Source organism: Xiphias gladius, chromosome 10 (genome assembly GCF_016859285.1).
Source record: "Xiphias gladius isolate SHS-SW01 ecotype Sanya breed wild chromosome 10, ASM1685928v1, whole genome shotgun sequence".
Taxonomy (NCBI): domain Eukaryota; kingdom Metazoa; phylum Chordata; class Actinopteri; order Istiophoriformes; family Xiphiidae; genus Xiphias; species Xiphias gladius.
The window spans coordinates 7,021,091-7,037,661 of NC_053409.1; the positions used below are offsets into that span (position 1 = coordinate 7,021,091).

General features: G+C 39.2%; 1 protein-coding gene across 1 annotated transcript; it reads right to left on the minus strand.

Annotated features, from left to right (window-relative positions):
• Window positions 1–2,676: 2,676 nt before the first annotated feature.
• Window positions 2,677–10,306, minus strand: LOC120795560 (F-box only protein 33). Its single transcript, XM_040137560.1, has 6 exons — window positions 9,743–10,306; window positions 7,186–7,296; window positions 5,655–5,815; window positions 5,307–5,515; window positions 4,886–5,183; window positions 2,677–3,546 (listed from the first exon to the last, which is right to left on the minus strand). The coding sequence occupies exons 1-6, from the start codon at window positions 10,201–10,203 to the stop codon at window positions 3,281–3,283; spliced, it is 1,506 nt and encodes a 501-aa protein (XP_039993494.1). The 5' UTR covers window positions 10,204–10,306; the 3' UTR covers window positions 2,677–3,280.
• Window positions 10,307–16,571: the final 6,265 nt, after the last annotated feature.

Below are 16,571 nucleotides of genomic sequence, written 5' to 3' on the forward strand. Positions count from 1 at the left end.
ATCCCCAAGTTAACCCCAAGTCCACCTTGTAAACTATAGTCAACTGATATGGACCTTCACAGTCTGCAATGCCATTGTCCCCAGCTCAGACTGAACTAAGCTGTAGCCTTTGGGAGGGTAACTTTCCTAACAATGGCTAGCTAAAGGTAGGTGCCCTATAGCCCACCTTAACTTAATTGATTTTCCTGTTAAAATCCCAATGCAGCTCAGGAAATGCCTTCATAACACACCAGTGTACCACAGCCGTCATAATCACTCAGCAGTCACAACACTGGAGCATCAGATGGAACCATACTGGGCCCCGTATCTGGTGATACTCAAAATTACATTTGTCTGTAGAACAAGATATTTTGCCAACCAACGTGGCATGCTAGCAATTCCACAGAGCCTGAATAACATTTATTTCATCATTAGAGCAAAGGCATTGACTCAGTGATTTTAAAAAAGTTATAATTGGACAAGAAAAGAGGCTATGATTCATTCAAAGTCATGCTTCACCCTTGTTAATGAATGCCTGAAGAACAAGGCAGTAGCACAGCCAGACAAGATCCACTGTGCCTGACAGAAATCATTTCACCCAAGAAGATTGACTACATTCAGGCAGACATTAACGGGGCCAAGCAGGTCCTCATCAACAGGATGGATTTCCTACCATGGCCACTCTCTGTCCCCCGCAACATCTACCGGAGATATAAAACGTGCAATGAGGAGATTGGTTTTGCCATTCTTTAGTCTTTTTCAACCTTAATCTTTGAAAACAAATGTATGATTAGGTTTGCTGACCCTCCAACCAAGGCAGAGTGAGGGTTCATTAGATGGCAAGATAAACAATAAACAATAACAACAACGACAACTGCTTCCAGAAAACAAGGGGCTGTTTCCAAGGCAACTGTGACTCAAGAGGAAATAAAAAAGGAATATTTCTCACATTAACTGATTGTTTCACACACCCTACATGACATCATAACCACCATGGTAATGGTCATAGTGATGTTAAAAGTCTACCTGAGACTGACAGAGAAAACTTCTCACCACAAACAACCCAATACAAGGTTGTGCTGTAGGTGCCATTTCTTCTAAAAATGAGTAGCCTTGGCTGTCAGTGGAATCTACAATGTCCAAAGTCATTTATTCAGCAACCCTGACTGTTGGTAAGATACGCATCTGCCAAATTTCTGCGGCAAATATAACTATACGGTAAACCTTCAATAAAAAACAAAAAACCTGACTGACTGGCCAACTGAGTGAGATTTAAGTTACATTCAGTGCATCCTTTTCTTTTCCCTGTTCTTAATCATGAAATGTTTTACTCCAAAACAAGAACTCTACCACTGCGGAAAACTGATTCCTACCTACAGTACTGCTGGCATGACTGCAAAACCTGGGCATGGTATGTGCCACCTTAGGAAGCTGTGCCTAAAGAATACTCATGCTGTTTTAGCATGGCCTTTGGAATTAGTCACAGAGATATCTCAAAACATTGGTGTGTGTATGTATGTATGTATGTATGTACACACACACACACACATTATATATATATATATATATATATATATATATATATATATATATATATATATATATATATATATATATATATATATATATATTATATACATACATACATACATACATACATACATGTGCATGCTTATATATGGCATTATGGAGTGAAAATCTATTTCCTCTTTAGAATAATACAGAACTACTTGAAGAGCCCTTCGTGTTATGACACAATCTCCTGTTCTTTTCTTTGACTTGATGACTTGACATTTTAATTCAAAAAGGGGCTCTGGAACCAGTTATATTAGTTGGAAAGTTTTGATCTCTAGAAGAGAGCAAAGGTAGCTATATTCATCCTGAATACAGACAAAAGATGCAATGATTTACTACCAGCTCATTACAGATCAAAACAGACCACAGTAGGGGTGTGTTGTATTGTGGCGGGCTGAATTTTCATAGTTTGGCTCTGAATGTCAGTCGGAAGACGAGGCTCCCTATTCAGTCGACTGGTGAGGTTTCCCAAAAAAAAAAAAAAAAAAAAAAAATCGACAAGTGAGCAGGGTGGGAAGTGTTTTGGCTACAAGGTGCTCAAAACCCTTAAAACCATTTGGCTTTAAAATGCCACTCACTTAAGGATGATCTGAGTCATGACACTGACATGGCTGTTGCTTAAAACTGCATTAAAACTGATTAGCAACAGCCAAAATCAGCCATTTTACAGTGGAGATTCCCACCCTGCTGGCAAGGCTCTTGAACTAGTGGACAACTGCACAAGGTGCTTTTTCAGAGCAACAGGAGAAGCAGCAAAGGTTGCATTACCCAGGAAGTGACTGATCAGTTAGTTTACGAACTACAACTTTTGCTAGAGTGGTGCAGAGAGACAGGCCAGAGCAAAGGTTTTTTTTTTTTTTTAAAAAGAAAAGAAAAATATTTTCACAACTAAATCTAGTAGCTTGTGTTTGAAACCCCCCCCCCGCCGATCCATCACTCAACCCACCTGCCTGTCCTGTTCTAGCTGTGAGCAGGATAATAACATGTCGGTATTTAAATACATAATAAGCCTATACAGGCAAGGGAACACCACACAGGAAAAACAAGATTAAACACAGAGTAGGGAGAGATGGTAAACAGTTAAATTAAAAAAAAAAAAAAAGCAACAAAAACAAATCAAAGTTACATTATACAGAGGCTCTGGAGGTCATTTAAGTGAAGGAGAGACATCGAGCTCTGAATACTTGTTGTGGGCAAGACCAGACCCAACAGGGCCATGCCAGACAAGGGGGTATTTGAAGCAGCAGTATGAACAACTTTAGCCGACAAATTAAAAATTTTCATGAATCAAGTCTCTGAAATTGGTATTCCTTTAAACCAAATGATTTTAATATTTTAAATCAATTAAATTTTAAATTTTTACTATCTAGTTTTAATTGGATATTCTTAATTGGAGGATTTATTTTAAGGATCAAAGACTGAATCTGTTTCCCAAGTCAATGGCTAACCGGATAATCAAGGCAAGCAAGAAAACAGGGAATCTGTTGGAAAATGGTAAGAATCGATTGTGTGTTAAAATCCCTGTGAAAGAAACACAAAAAATAAATAATCAGCTCACAATAGTTCGCATGAATTCACTTTATAGATTGCTTTAAGATCCAGTTTAGATTTATCACTTGGTTCTGCTTTTGGCCTGGTTCAGAGGTCTGAGCTGACTTGGACCTTGTGGGTCTGGCCTGGTCTCGACACAGTTTAGGCTGTAATGTGTTGGATATGCCATCCTTGCCTACATGCCCATGGTGAAGGCTTGCAGCTCACGGTGGAAGTGCTGGGTGGGTTCGGACAAAACCAGGCTAGAATCCAGACAAGGGTGCCAGACACGGCCGAGACCCAGCGAGACCTCCTTGACCAGGTTATGGACCGGGTCGCCTTCCATGCACACTGACTGGTCTGGGTCAAAGTCGATGCTCTCCTCAGAGACGGTCAGGATGCGAAGACTGGAGCCTCGCAGCCGAGAGATGGCTACCAAGTTGTGGGACCACACGGTGTAACCTACAGAGAAAGATGGGGTAAGCGAAGTTGGACAAACCTCGCCAATATTACGACTATGCTATACAGCTTTACACTCAACATACCATTGGCTACACACTATGACTTAAAAATATGATGTCATTAATAAAATATCAATCATATTTGCTTTGAATTTATTTAATTAGAACTTGGCATCCTTCTTTATATTTATCAGTTCCTTTTATTTATGTATTAGCCCAGAGGGAACTTTGACCTAATTCCAGACAAACAGTGCTTGTAGGATAAATTAGCAGTTGCTGAAAGCAAGCAAAATGGAAATGTTAACTGCAATGTTAAGACCAAGTGGTGTGTAGTATTTGAAAACAGGCCATTGTAACTAAGCAAATCTCTTTTTGTTTGAGATTGTACTCCCCACATAGGAAACTGCAATCCCAAAGTCACTAAGCCAGCTTTAAATGTCCTCTAATCAAAACTTTTACATAGACAATGGATGAAATGGCTATGTGTCGCTCATAGTGTAATCAAGCCCACAGATTATAACCGTCCAATTCTGTTGTTCTCCTCAGTGCTACAAAGCGTTTTAGCTTCTTCCAGGTCACTGGTTTGGTTTATTGATAACTGCAACTTTATTGTTTGGTTCAAGTCTCACTCTTCTCATTAGCGTTAACTCCAAACATAGCAGACAGCTGTTTTCATGGAAATAGCTCTCACAAGCCCCTGTAAATGACCTGCTCGGCACCAAACAGCGGACAAAGTTAGTGACTAGTTGGTGAACATAGTGGAGCATTAACAGCAAATGAGCCAGATATTTGTCTCAGGACTGGGTGGTCAAAAAAAAAAAGAAAAGCTAAAAGGAGAGTGAATATTGGGCATAAATTCATCAGGTAGCCAGAGAAATTAATCAATATGAATGCTAATGTTGCTCTGTATCTGCCGGATGTGTAAAACTGTTAGCTAGACATAACAACTTCATAGTCTAATAATATTTTAGTGTTGTGTTTACAGCTTTTTCTACTGCCCCTAAGTAGCCAACAAACCAATTAAGGTAGTTTAAATGTTAAGAGAAAATGGCTGTCCTTGGTCAGCCATGGTTGTATCTGGTTTTGGAAAAGAACTACTGTAGGCCTCATTATCTTGAGTTACCACACATACTATTAATGATGCCACTTAAAATTAGCACATCAGTTCTGGGAAGTTCCAATTTCCTCAGACAAATCAAAGCAAGCCTGAACCAATTTATACATTATATGTAACCACTACAATCACTATTGTATTCCATAATAAGTAGTCCAGCACAGACCAGGAGGTTGCACCTCAAGTCAACTTACTGTATATCCAAGAAACAACAACATGGACTCACCATGTACTACCAGTACAGCCAACTGAGTACATCTCCATGCTAAAAGGACCAACGGGTCTTCGTTGCGATTGATGCTGAGGTCTGGAAAGTCGGGATCATCCCTCAGGAGCAAAAAGTGAGTCAGCGTTTTGTTGTACTGCTGAGAAATTAGCTCCAATGTGGCATCAGTCACCAGCGTGCTGTAACTGTCGAGGTGGAGGCGCTCCAGGGGAAGGCTAGGTTTTAGGACCCTGAGGAGCTCTGAGCTGTCAACCTCCAGGGCCATGATGTACACTCGCAGGTTGGCACTCACACGAACCTGGGGAGGATCAGGTAAACTTGACTGATGTATTCAAGGTTTATTAGTGCATTTTAAGAAACATTCGCATCTTGTCATCAAATAGAACCCCTGCAACCCAGAGAATCACAGTTGAAGCATTACCAGTGCCTTCCAGTCGTCTTCTGTAGCAGTCCCTTCTAATGGTTTGAACTCCAGGGCAGCGCCATTGAGAAGCAGGGAGAGGCGATGCAGTGGAGTTCGGCGTGGAGATGCCAGCAGACCACAAAGTTCAGATGTCAAGTCAGAGAAATCCAGAGCCAGAGAAGTAAGATTAGATAGCCGATCTAATTCTGATGGTGAGATGAGGGGGCCTGCGGACAATCCAAGAAAGTTGACATGTTGTACAAAAATACTGTAAAGTGCTGCTCTTGTTACAGTTTTTGAACTTTGAAGGGACTACTCAGCAATGCAGTATGCACCAAGCTTGTGCTATACCAGACAAATACATACCCAGCTGGTGGTCCAGTAAACTAAGGTGCTGCAGGGTCTCAGCTGAGGGATTTGACAGGCAGGCTAAGGAGCAGGGAGTCACCAGACCCAGCATAAAGCTACAGGACAACCACCTCAGCTGCCTGCTGTTAGACAACAACTCCATGAACAACTGCTGGATTCTGCAGAGAACAGAGTGGAAGGGTAATGAACAGAGGCAGGAGGAAAATTAGTTTAAATTCACTTTACCAGCATGACCACAGCTTCCTACAAGGTTCATTTAACACACCCTGAGACATGTTCCTGACAATCCAAATGAAATCTAAGGTAAATATCCTCTTGAAAATAAACCTTGGGGATGAAGAGAGAAAAACAGGATCGAGGTCGAGATATAGATTTTTGCAAAGAGCAACTGAGAAACTGAGAAAATTTAATATTTTTATGCTTTTTTATGAGAATATAAGACCTATGAAATCAAACAGAAGATTGTGGCCCTGGACTTATACAATTCAATTCAAACATTTACTCTACACACAGACTATACTTAGTAATATAGTAGTAGTCGTGTGCCCTATTATGTTAAAGCACATTTGATATGGTAATATTTAGACAATCTGAGATTCATAAAAACAGTTTGACGTCATTTAAATAGCTCCAAATCCTCCAGACCTCACTACCACTGAGTTGCAAAACAAACCCGCAGTGGTTGCTATGAATGTAAGCAAAGGCCATCAAAAGTGGCAAACGTCTGTGGACAGCCAACAATCTGTGAATGTTGAAAAGTGTCATGAAATTGTGTTTCCTAACACATACGTATATACTGTACATGAATGAAGAGCAACATCACGGAAGTACACTAAACACAGCCTAATGTCTCCAAGTCAATGCCGAGATAACCCTGATGACATCAGCAGGGTTATTTTCTCAGACCTGGAGCGTGAAATAAAAGATTTTACAACAGATTCTGAAGAATGTTCTATCAGGGCCAATATCTGCCAATTAGCATGTTAGTATGGTGCCCTGAATTATTTCAAAAACATGACGTCGTCACTTGCAGCTCCTGGTCTCTAAACAATCCCTCCCTCTTCAGAGGCTGTGATCCACAGACTCTACACCTTAGCAGTCTAGGCTACATTATACCAGCAGTCTGCTGACAGAGTGCTGGCCACACACACTGAGTGTGTTTGATGAGGACACTGTGTGCTAATGCTGGAGATGCTGTCAAACTGTCTTATGAACATCTAGCCATTTTGTAAATGAATTACTATTCCAGAAACCAAACCAGACACTGCTTCCAACCAAACAAGCATTCCAACAGTGCCATTTTGTAAGTAATACTCCCACATAAACAGCACTAAATATCAATGACTGAAGACAATAACAAGTGTTTTGTCGAATCATCCTCTGCGATCAATCAATTACCAAAATAACACCACATTGCAGTCGTTATTTATTGGCAAAGCAAGTAACCATCCTATGGATAGAAAAATCTAATGAATCTAACCATTTATGACATTCTACAGAAATGTGCTTTTATGTTGAACGTGCTTACTCATTGATCTTTTTGTCCCCCTGGTGAATTTGGTGCAGGTTAGAGCTGTCTAATAGTCCCTCCTGCTGGAGAATACAGGTGTCTCCATACAGACTCAGCTTCTGCAGGTTTCTAGAGAATGAGAGAGAGACAATGTCAGACACAAAGAAAGACAACAAAAACATTTAACACTCAAGTGACATGTAACAAGACATCTTGTCGATGGAAAAACATCAGTGTGATCTGGAGTCGTTTAAGAAAAATCGGAATCATTAACAGCCCATTAAATTATTGTCTGTATTCTTAACCGATGGACTTGACAGACAACCAAACATATCATATATGTCATATACCATCCCTTAAAACACGACGATTATCTGAATATAATGGTTTCATTATCCTCTGTTAGTTCTGTCCACATTTGTTTAAGTCATAATTGGTGCAAGCTGTCTATCTGGTTTTATCACATTTTGCACAAAGTGGATGCCTTGTAATTTTCAAAGAAGCAACAGCAGCTCAACTATGGGTTGTATGTAAGCATTTCCAATCCAATAAACTTCATAAGGCAAAGTGTAGCCATTTTGTTTAACATAATCTAGCCCTGGATCTGTATATTGCTGAGTTGTCTGCACAGAATTATTGCTGCCCTGCACTTTGCTGCACTGCTGTCTAGAGCACTTTATATCCCCATACCCAAAACAGATTGGCAACAATCAAGCAGCAGTCTATATGCCAAAAGTTGAACCTTTGAAAAGCAGTCAAGGTAAGTATATGCACCAAATTACCTTCTTACAAACAGTAGTCTAAATCTGTTTGACAAAGTTTGGAAGATAACCAATGTAAGTTGTGGGAAAGGATTATCAACCATATTTGTGCTTTGCAGCCATATATGACATAGGTCTACACTAGGTACCATGTACATTATGGTTGATGCAGCTCACTTCCTGTAAATCAGCTGAGAGTTAAGCTTCACAAAATGAAGTGAAACCAACAGCAGTGTCGAGTGCAGCTATTTAGGGTGCAAAACCGCTAATAAAAGGAACAGTGATTTATCTATTCTCATTATTTCGAACATGTACCAGTACCACCGGAGTTGAACCAATGTATCTGTCGAAAGAAACACACACTACTTCGTAACATGAGAGCTGAAGTTAGATATGGCAGCCGTCAAGTGACTTGTCTTGAGCAGTGCTCAACTGGTTTGAACTATTACCGAGTAGCAATGAAATACCAAATAACATACTTAGCTGGGTATGGCATATTTCATTATAACATACTACTAAAACTACTGACTTGCCCAGTCATTATTTAAATTGCTGGTTTGCTTATTACAGTCTGAAACTAAGAAACTGAACACAGCCTGCAGCAATTCCTTTTTAAGTTTCAATAAAGACTAGATCTAAGTCCCAGTTCCATTCTGTAACGTAATACTCCACAATATGCACTAAACACTAATCCTCATGGCATCTTTATTATGTAAAAAATCAACATACTTTATTGTTTTGTATTGACAGGAAATTACATATTTCATGCACCGATCGATACAACTAAATTTCCAGATTCTGAGTTGGTGGTAGTTTCCTAAAGAGAAATAAAAACTTTTCCCCAACTTGATACTTTATTTCTGGTGGAACAACATTGTCCATGAACACCACATTGAAAAATTAAGCAACTTCAATATGCATACTGACAATTGGATGTACCAAATTTTGTCACATTTCAGAACAATGTTAGTATTAGTGTGCACCACAGAACTGGGAGACAGGTTAGGTTAGATTTTTTGAATGGAAACTGCTCAATAAGGATTCAGACAACAGAAAAGGTTTCAGCCCCCTCAGCAGAACTAAGACATGAACTGCACAGCTTTCGATAGCTGCTATTTCAATACTACAAAGCACTGTAGAGAACAATTGAGAACGTGGGAGAAAGGATCAAAGATCAAATTCTGCACTAAAATCAGGAATCTTGACATTCTGAGGAAAGTTTTACAGAATAGCAACTTCCATAGCAGAAATGATCCAAGTGACCAGATTTTAACTATGCAGATCATAGGTGATTACATCCTATAATCTGCAACGACAAAAAACCAGAGTTACACTGTATATGTGTGTGTCAGTGCTGATATCAGCAAGTCACAGCCAACAAAGCCTTCTCTAGCCACCACCAGTTCTGCATTGTATCTGCTGGTATGGAGAGACCAATGTAACATGGAAAATAGCAGTGGCAACAAAAGAAACGCAGACGAGCATTTGACTTGACATTGAAACTGAAGCATACATCATGCATTATCTGAGAACTGAAAATGTAGAACTTGGCCATAGCATACTATTATTTTAACAATGTCTTCAGATAGATAAAGATAACATTGGCTGCTAGATCCACTGCAAAGACACGACCCAATTACGTAACTCCTAATGTCAGGGTTTGTTTATAGCTAACTAAGCTAGCTAGCTGCTAGCTTACTGCGACGCACCAAATACTGTGACATTTCAACAAAAGGAGAATGTGTCATGCGAATTCCTGAAATTGAATAAAAACAAACACTCAGAGAGACGTCTCTGGGCGAATGTAACCTTACCTGTTATTGCGGATGCTGGAGAACACGCACAACACCTGGTCTAAGTAGGTGGCCATGGCGTCTCTCCATCGCTCGGAGAGCTGCGGATCACTATCAGGACCGGGAGGCTGGTCCATCCTGGTGGACGGCGGGTCGTTGTTAAGAGGGCTAAGGTAGCCTTCTACCGGTGCGAGTTCCAGCTGCAGCTCCCGCACGAAAGAACCGAACTTCCGCATGAGGAACTCCAGCCTTGGGGTCTCCTCGGAGCTGGAGCTGGAGCTGGAGCTGGAGCCGCCGCCGTTACACCCCCCACCTATCCGCAGTTTGAGCTCGGTCCACAGCGCGGGGTAGAAGAGACACTCCCTCCATCGTGAACACACAGCCGAGGCCCGGAGCTTGTCTCGGTCGGACAGAAAGGAGAATATATGGACGATAAGCTCGCTCGGCAAAGCCATGGCTCCGACACCCCCGCACAGAGCCATGGCGAGCTATGAAAGGTGCTGTCTGAAAACCAACCAGGTATAAAAGAAATGGTACAACCGTTTTTAAAAATCGGTGCTGCAGCGGATAATATCAGCAACGCTTCCTCCCTTCGCAGAAAACAACCCGTTTTTCAGCTTTGCCTTCAGTACTATCGGACCGCACCACTCTCTTTCACGGGGAACAAAAAACGCCTCATAAGTATTTAAAAAATGTCTGTCACGGGATATATATCAGTATTTGTGTTTGGTAAAATTGCGGTTTTATTTATTCAACCATATTAAGGCTTTAGTGATATTTTCGCCAGATTATTGATAATCTGTTATTGCATCTCTGCATTGTCAAGTGAATGGTTTAGTCCTGAGGTGCTGTTATTTTTGCCATACTGCCGTGCTCCGCGGGAGGGCGGTGTCTCTCGACATTTTAAAAGCTCGAGCCAACACGTGATTTTTATTTTGGAGTTGGAGCTCCAACCCAGACACACCCCCAATGATATGCCTCACAAGTGTAGTAGTATTTATTGCATGGCTGTTGTACTAGAAAAATCATCGTCAAGCAATGCTGTTATTTTGTCTGTCTCACTAACTGTGCAAGAACATGTGCACTACAATGAAATCATCTTTTTTTTTTTTTTTTTTTTTTACCTTTAATTTCTGTATGAAATAAGGAAATTACAATAAAACAAAATTGTCAACAATAAAACATCACCCTTGACTGTGCTGTATTTAACTATTTAATTCACAACAATAATTTTAAATTGACAAAATATTATTATTTGATCAATGTTTTGACATTGTGCCCAGGTAACTAATCAAATTTGATATCACCAGCAATGATTTTTATTGAAAGTCTTTACGATACCATTTATTGGATTCATTTTGCAATAGCAGCCCCTTAGAATCAGCTTAATTTTCAAATTATGAATAACTACAATATGACTCAAATATTCATGCACAAGTGTACAAGAGTACCAAAATGGATTCAGAGAAAACATTTTTTTTTTTTTTTTTAATCATTTTTTGTTGATAAATCAATCTAATGAGCCTGAATATATACAGACGGGTGACAAAGTAAACAACACACTGAGCTGTCAGCTGCTCCAGTGGAGCTGTCAAATGGCCATCACCGTTAGTCAGGTGAGTGTACGTGGAGGTAACCTTTTAAAGCATGAACATCACATTTTCACCTTAACATTATATTTCTTTAGTCAACATTATATGTGTTCCTCACATATTATTAATCAAAACACAACATAAGCTGCTGTATGGATCAAACCTGAGACACTGCAGTTACTATTCAGTCTACCTAGCCATGCAGGTCAACTTTCTGTCTCCACTATTTGTGATTTTCAGACTTATAAATTTGAGATGGGGTAGCAATCACTGTGGTTTCTAAGAGCAGTACCGTCCACGTATCACCACAGTGACTCAGCACAGCAGCACAAATGAATCCACCTGAAAACATTTTATCACTGCAGTGCCTCAATTGTGTCCATTCTTCCTGACTTCCTGACAGGGAATTACTTGGAGGAGATGAGGTGTGAAGAGAAAAAGAGAAGAAGATTCTCCATTTAAATCTACGTAGTAAACCACTTAAAAGGGCGTTCTGGTAAAAAAAGATTCTTTTTAAATAGAATCTCAGCTCAAGTGATCGATAATACATGTACTAATATGTCTAATGTAGAAGTCCATCTTCTGTGATTGTGTCAGAGCTGGCAAGCCTTTTAATTGGATGGATTTGTTAAAGTTACCCCTGGTTCTTTTCTGTAACATAAGATTCATTCCCTTTAAATTGACAGTGAAAATGCACGGTTAGAGCATAACAACCTTTATATGGTAGATATACTAAAATGAAAGAGGCTTACTGCACATCAAAGTTGAAGTCTAGGACCACTTAAAAAAATAACAAAGAAGAGACAATAATGTGTTTTATGTGGGCTCCAATAGGCTCTCTCATCAATTAGAAAGTAAATCACAGGTATGATATACAGTAGAAGACACAAATAATTTGTGTGGGACTACAGGGATAACATTAAATGCATACAATTTAGCAATAAATATTAAAATTACATAAGTTTACAATTTAGAGTATTCAACATATACAAATAAAGATAGATTCAATACAAATTATATGCATATATTAACTAATATTCAAGAATGACCTAAGTAGAATTAGACTACAAAATAAGGACAATTATGACAAGAAATCCAATCATACCAAGCATACAGTAGCAAGGACACAAGATAAATACACACATAGCATCAGCAAAAAAAGAACAGTCAAAGAAATTGACAAAATAAAAAGAATACCACAAAAGATTATAAAGCGCCACTCATTTATAAGTCTAACTTTGACAAAACTAGGGCACAGGGAAGTGAAGGGACTCTGGTTACCTGAAAGACGAAAAACAACTAGGAAAAAGGTTACTAAATACATTATTACTGTTTCAAAAAAAGTACCAGTAAAATGTACCATTTATCATTAGTCAAGACATTAAATTTAAACCGTATAGTCCCACAGAGTGAAAATCCAGTTTAATTCCCTCATTAGTAATTGTTTTACCTAGATATAACCCTCTTTACACCCATGAATTTCGGGTGCTTATTTGGGTGTTTTTTTCTGCCCTACAAAAAGTTTTGTTTTTCACCTCACAGGGACAGTAGGGGCGAGCTCAAAGATAAGAGATGCATGATCTATGAATGTGTTTTATGGATAAATGCATTAGACTGCATTATTTGTTTTTAGAAGTTGTAGGATAAAAGTAAGGGAGCTTTAAATGAATTTCTCATGTGCAATTAGCATAGTCTCAAGAGCTCATATCCTTGTTTTACCTTAAGCAGTTATAGTCATCATTGCAGAGAACATTGCATTCATACTGGACCACAAATCCCACTTAACACGATAACTTGAATTAGCTATAGGTAAACTGGAGTCTGTTATGCTCTTCTTGGAAAAAGAAAGTCCAGCCTGTTTTTTTTTGGTTTTTTTTTTAAAGCAATTGACTGACCATACTGAGCTGCAGGCCTGTCTTGAGGGCCTTCATATGACAGCAGTCCTTATATTCAGTCAGATGGGATTCATGTGTTCAAGGTGACCATTTACACAATGTCATGCAGAGAAACATGCAACCCTGATGTCCATCTATTGAATCAGACATATTTTATGGCCATGCTGCCATCTGCTGCTTAGGAAGAAAACACAAATAAAACTTGCATCACACATCAGTACCTACTGTAGTTTATTTGTGAAGCATATGCATTTTGAAATGCTAATTTTTGCTCATATAACAGTGGTGCCTAACTTGTCTACAACTGATCTGTAGGGGGTTGTTTTGAGACAATGAGTTGTTTGATATTAAGTTATGATCGCATATCTCATCCATTTGTATACTTGGCTTTTGGGTGATTTATTTTAGAAGCCTCAATATGTTCAATATTGAATAAAAAATACATTAGAAATAAAAAAAATATATTTTAATAAATGGCATAAAATTAGATAAAAAAAACAAAAAAAAAACAATGTTTGATATGCCCCATTGCAAAAGTCTATTTTTATTTTATTACAGCACTTTTATTTCTTGTCACATTTTAGCCTTTATGTCAGTTAGTTAATCATAGCTACAGCAACAATGATGCAAAATTAATTCAGAATTCTACTGCTGTGAATAGCCGCAGTACACAGACACAGTAACTAACACTCTTTTATGTAGGACTGTTCATGCTACCTACCTAGCCACTTAACTAGCTAGACTAGGTTGTGAGCTTGGATTATTACGCAATATCAAAGTAAAGAGCCACTGTTATGCGTGTTTGCTAGCTTCCATCCCAAATCAGGCTTCAAAGTGTCCTAGTGGTTAGTGAGATCACCTTTTTTAGCAGAACCCCTGGCTTGCTGAAGTGTCCTTGAGCAACGTACTTGCTGCCTGACCCTTCACCATAACCAGAGGGAAAAACACACTTTCACTCTTCGTAAATTACACAAGTACTTATACCAAATAAAATCGAAGGTTGGCGAATACCAATGCGCAGGAGGGACATGCCAAAACTATCAATCTCCGCTACCCAATTGTGAGATAATCTGTTTTATTTCCACCTGCAGAGTCTGATGGCAGCTGCTACGGCCCTCATGTCGATGCCTTAATGAAGCATCACACAGTTCTCTGTGGTACAGATAAGTGCTTCCCCTGATGATGAGTTCGGGTCTGTAAAAACGAGAACAAAGAAATGTTGATTGCAGCCAAGCGTTTGAGGTGGAAATTGAGTGACTGCAGAGACAACAACACAAAGAAAACTATTTATTATGCTTGCCAGTGTATGCATTTCAGTTGTGGTTCCCATTAATGTGAGCCTTTACCAGTCTGCCTCCTTTGTTGCAGCATGCTTATCAATGACATCCTCACTAACTCTTTCTCAGCGCTCTGATTACTTGCAGATGTGTTGGTGTCTTCCTATGAATACTCATTAGCTTCTGAGCTTTCACCGCACAGATATTTGTTTATCTGCATCCCCCTGCACTACACTGTCACCGGCACTGTTTTTACAGCGTGATGCCGCTATGTCAGCATCCTGACAATACAAAAGACAATGAAATGAGTAGGAAACAAACGCCTTTTGATTTTTTTATGCTCACTCTTATATAAAAACATTCTGTTCATATGTGTATGTTGAGCTACTTTTCATAATCACCAGTTTTCAAATAGAAAGGTCCACTACATAGCACTAGGTGGTGGTAGAGCTCCATGACTGGCTGCTGCTTACTCGCCGTTACAGCTGCCACAGTGAGGAAAAAAAAAACTCAAGAGAAGAGAAGAGGTGTAGATATGCAGATTAGAAATAGTTGAAAAAAAAAAATACTGAAACGAAATAAATAAAAACAAAAATAAATTAAGTCTGAACTGAACTGAAACCAAAGTAACACTAAAAACTAGAACCATACTCTAATTCTAAATATATAGAATTGCATAGGTGTATATTAGGAACAACAAACCAGTGAATCTATATCTGCACTGTTATGTAGGCTACTGATATGAAAAACGCAGTAGTGTACACTCAGTTGTCAGTTTATTAGGTACACTTTGCTATAACCAATGCAGTCTAACACTACAGTCTAGCGAAGTAAATCCTCTCTTCATGAAAGTTATAATGTTCAGCTTTCGCTGAAACTGTTTTACAGAGGTGTTGATTCAACTATATGATCATTCTGGAGGATGTAGTTTGTGGTGCTGTTGAACTGTATTGCATCATACAGAGAAGTGTTTCAATCATTTAGCCTTCTCTCACTGATATAAATGGGGTGGACAAAATAATGTAAACACCTGTCAGCATAATGCAGTTCAATTCAAGAGCATGCCATAGGATGTATGTCAACAGTTCATCCTAATCATAGACAAGATAAGAGAGTGGAGTAAGATAGATAGAGCAGTATGTATTTCAACCCCCAAGTCATTCCAAAATAAATGTTCTTACACGATGAATATGTACTGCTGGTTAGATATGTTAAGATCCGTCAATATATGTTTAAAAAAAGGCAAATAACTTACAATTCAATTTGAGAGACTAGAAAAAAAAAATTCATATCACAAATAAAAACAAAACGGAAGGTTGATTGTTCAGATGTAACTGTAACAGTTACATCTGAACATAGAGACATTGCCTATATTTTGTAGCTTTGCAAATTTCAGTAGTACCCAGGTTATGATTTTAAAAGGCTTACATTAAAGCGAGACTATGTAACTGTTGATGAACAGTGGCCACTGTGGCCACAAGTGACACTGACTTAGAGAATGGTAAATGTGTAACATAGTGTAACACAAGAAGAGTCATAAAGTCAGCAAACTGACCCAGTAATGTCAGTTACACAGCAAAGTCTGCTAACATTAGCCGATTTACAGTAAGCTACTGGTTAGACAAACTAAAGCCGTAGCGGTAAAAAACCTCTGCGCATATTAAACTGATTAAACTGTTTTATTACTTATGAAGTCAACTTTTCAGATGTAGGAAGCATAAAACGTTATTTCGTCTTTTAAAAGGTACATAGTCTACTATTCATAAAGTCCTCTTACTGAGGGGTCATTTACAGGACAAAAAGGTCAATATCTCAAATCAAGAGGAGCATGTAAGTCAGTGAGGCTGGCGTGGATGCAGATGACTGACAGAGTGAGCAGCTGCGGCTCAGGAAGGTCGGGAGGAAAAAAGGAGGAGAGGTTGGAGAGATGGAAATGAAGACTCGGACGGACACCGGGGAGCGCCTAAAAGAGGCTGTGAGGACTGTGGAGAGGAAAACGCTCTTTCTCAAGAAGAAAGTGGTTCACTGGCACCTCCTTCGTCGGGCTGCCTGCCTGAAGTAGTGACGGACGGAGCATGAAGTGGAG

What these genes read in the sequence shown, in the direction of transcription:
- LOC120795560 (XM_040137560.1), bottom strand. Translation starts at nt 10,203, where the DNA reads ATGGCTCTGTGCGGGGGTGTCGGAGCCATGGCTTTGCCGAGCGAGCTT. An exon ending in AAGACGACTGGAAGGCACTG is followed by an intron (nt 5,184 to 5,306) that starts GTAATGCTTCAA and finishes GATCCTCCCCAG; the next exon opens with GTTCGTGTGAGTGCCAACCT. An exon ending in GGCTGTACTGGTAGTACATG is followed by an intron (nt 3,547 to 4,885) that starts GTGAGTCCATGT and finishes CTTTCTCTGTAG; the next exon opens with GTTACACCGTGTGGTCCCAC.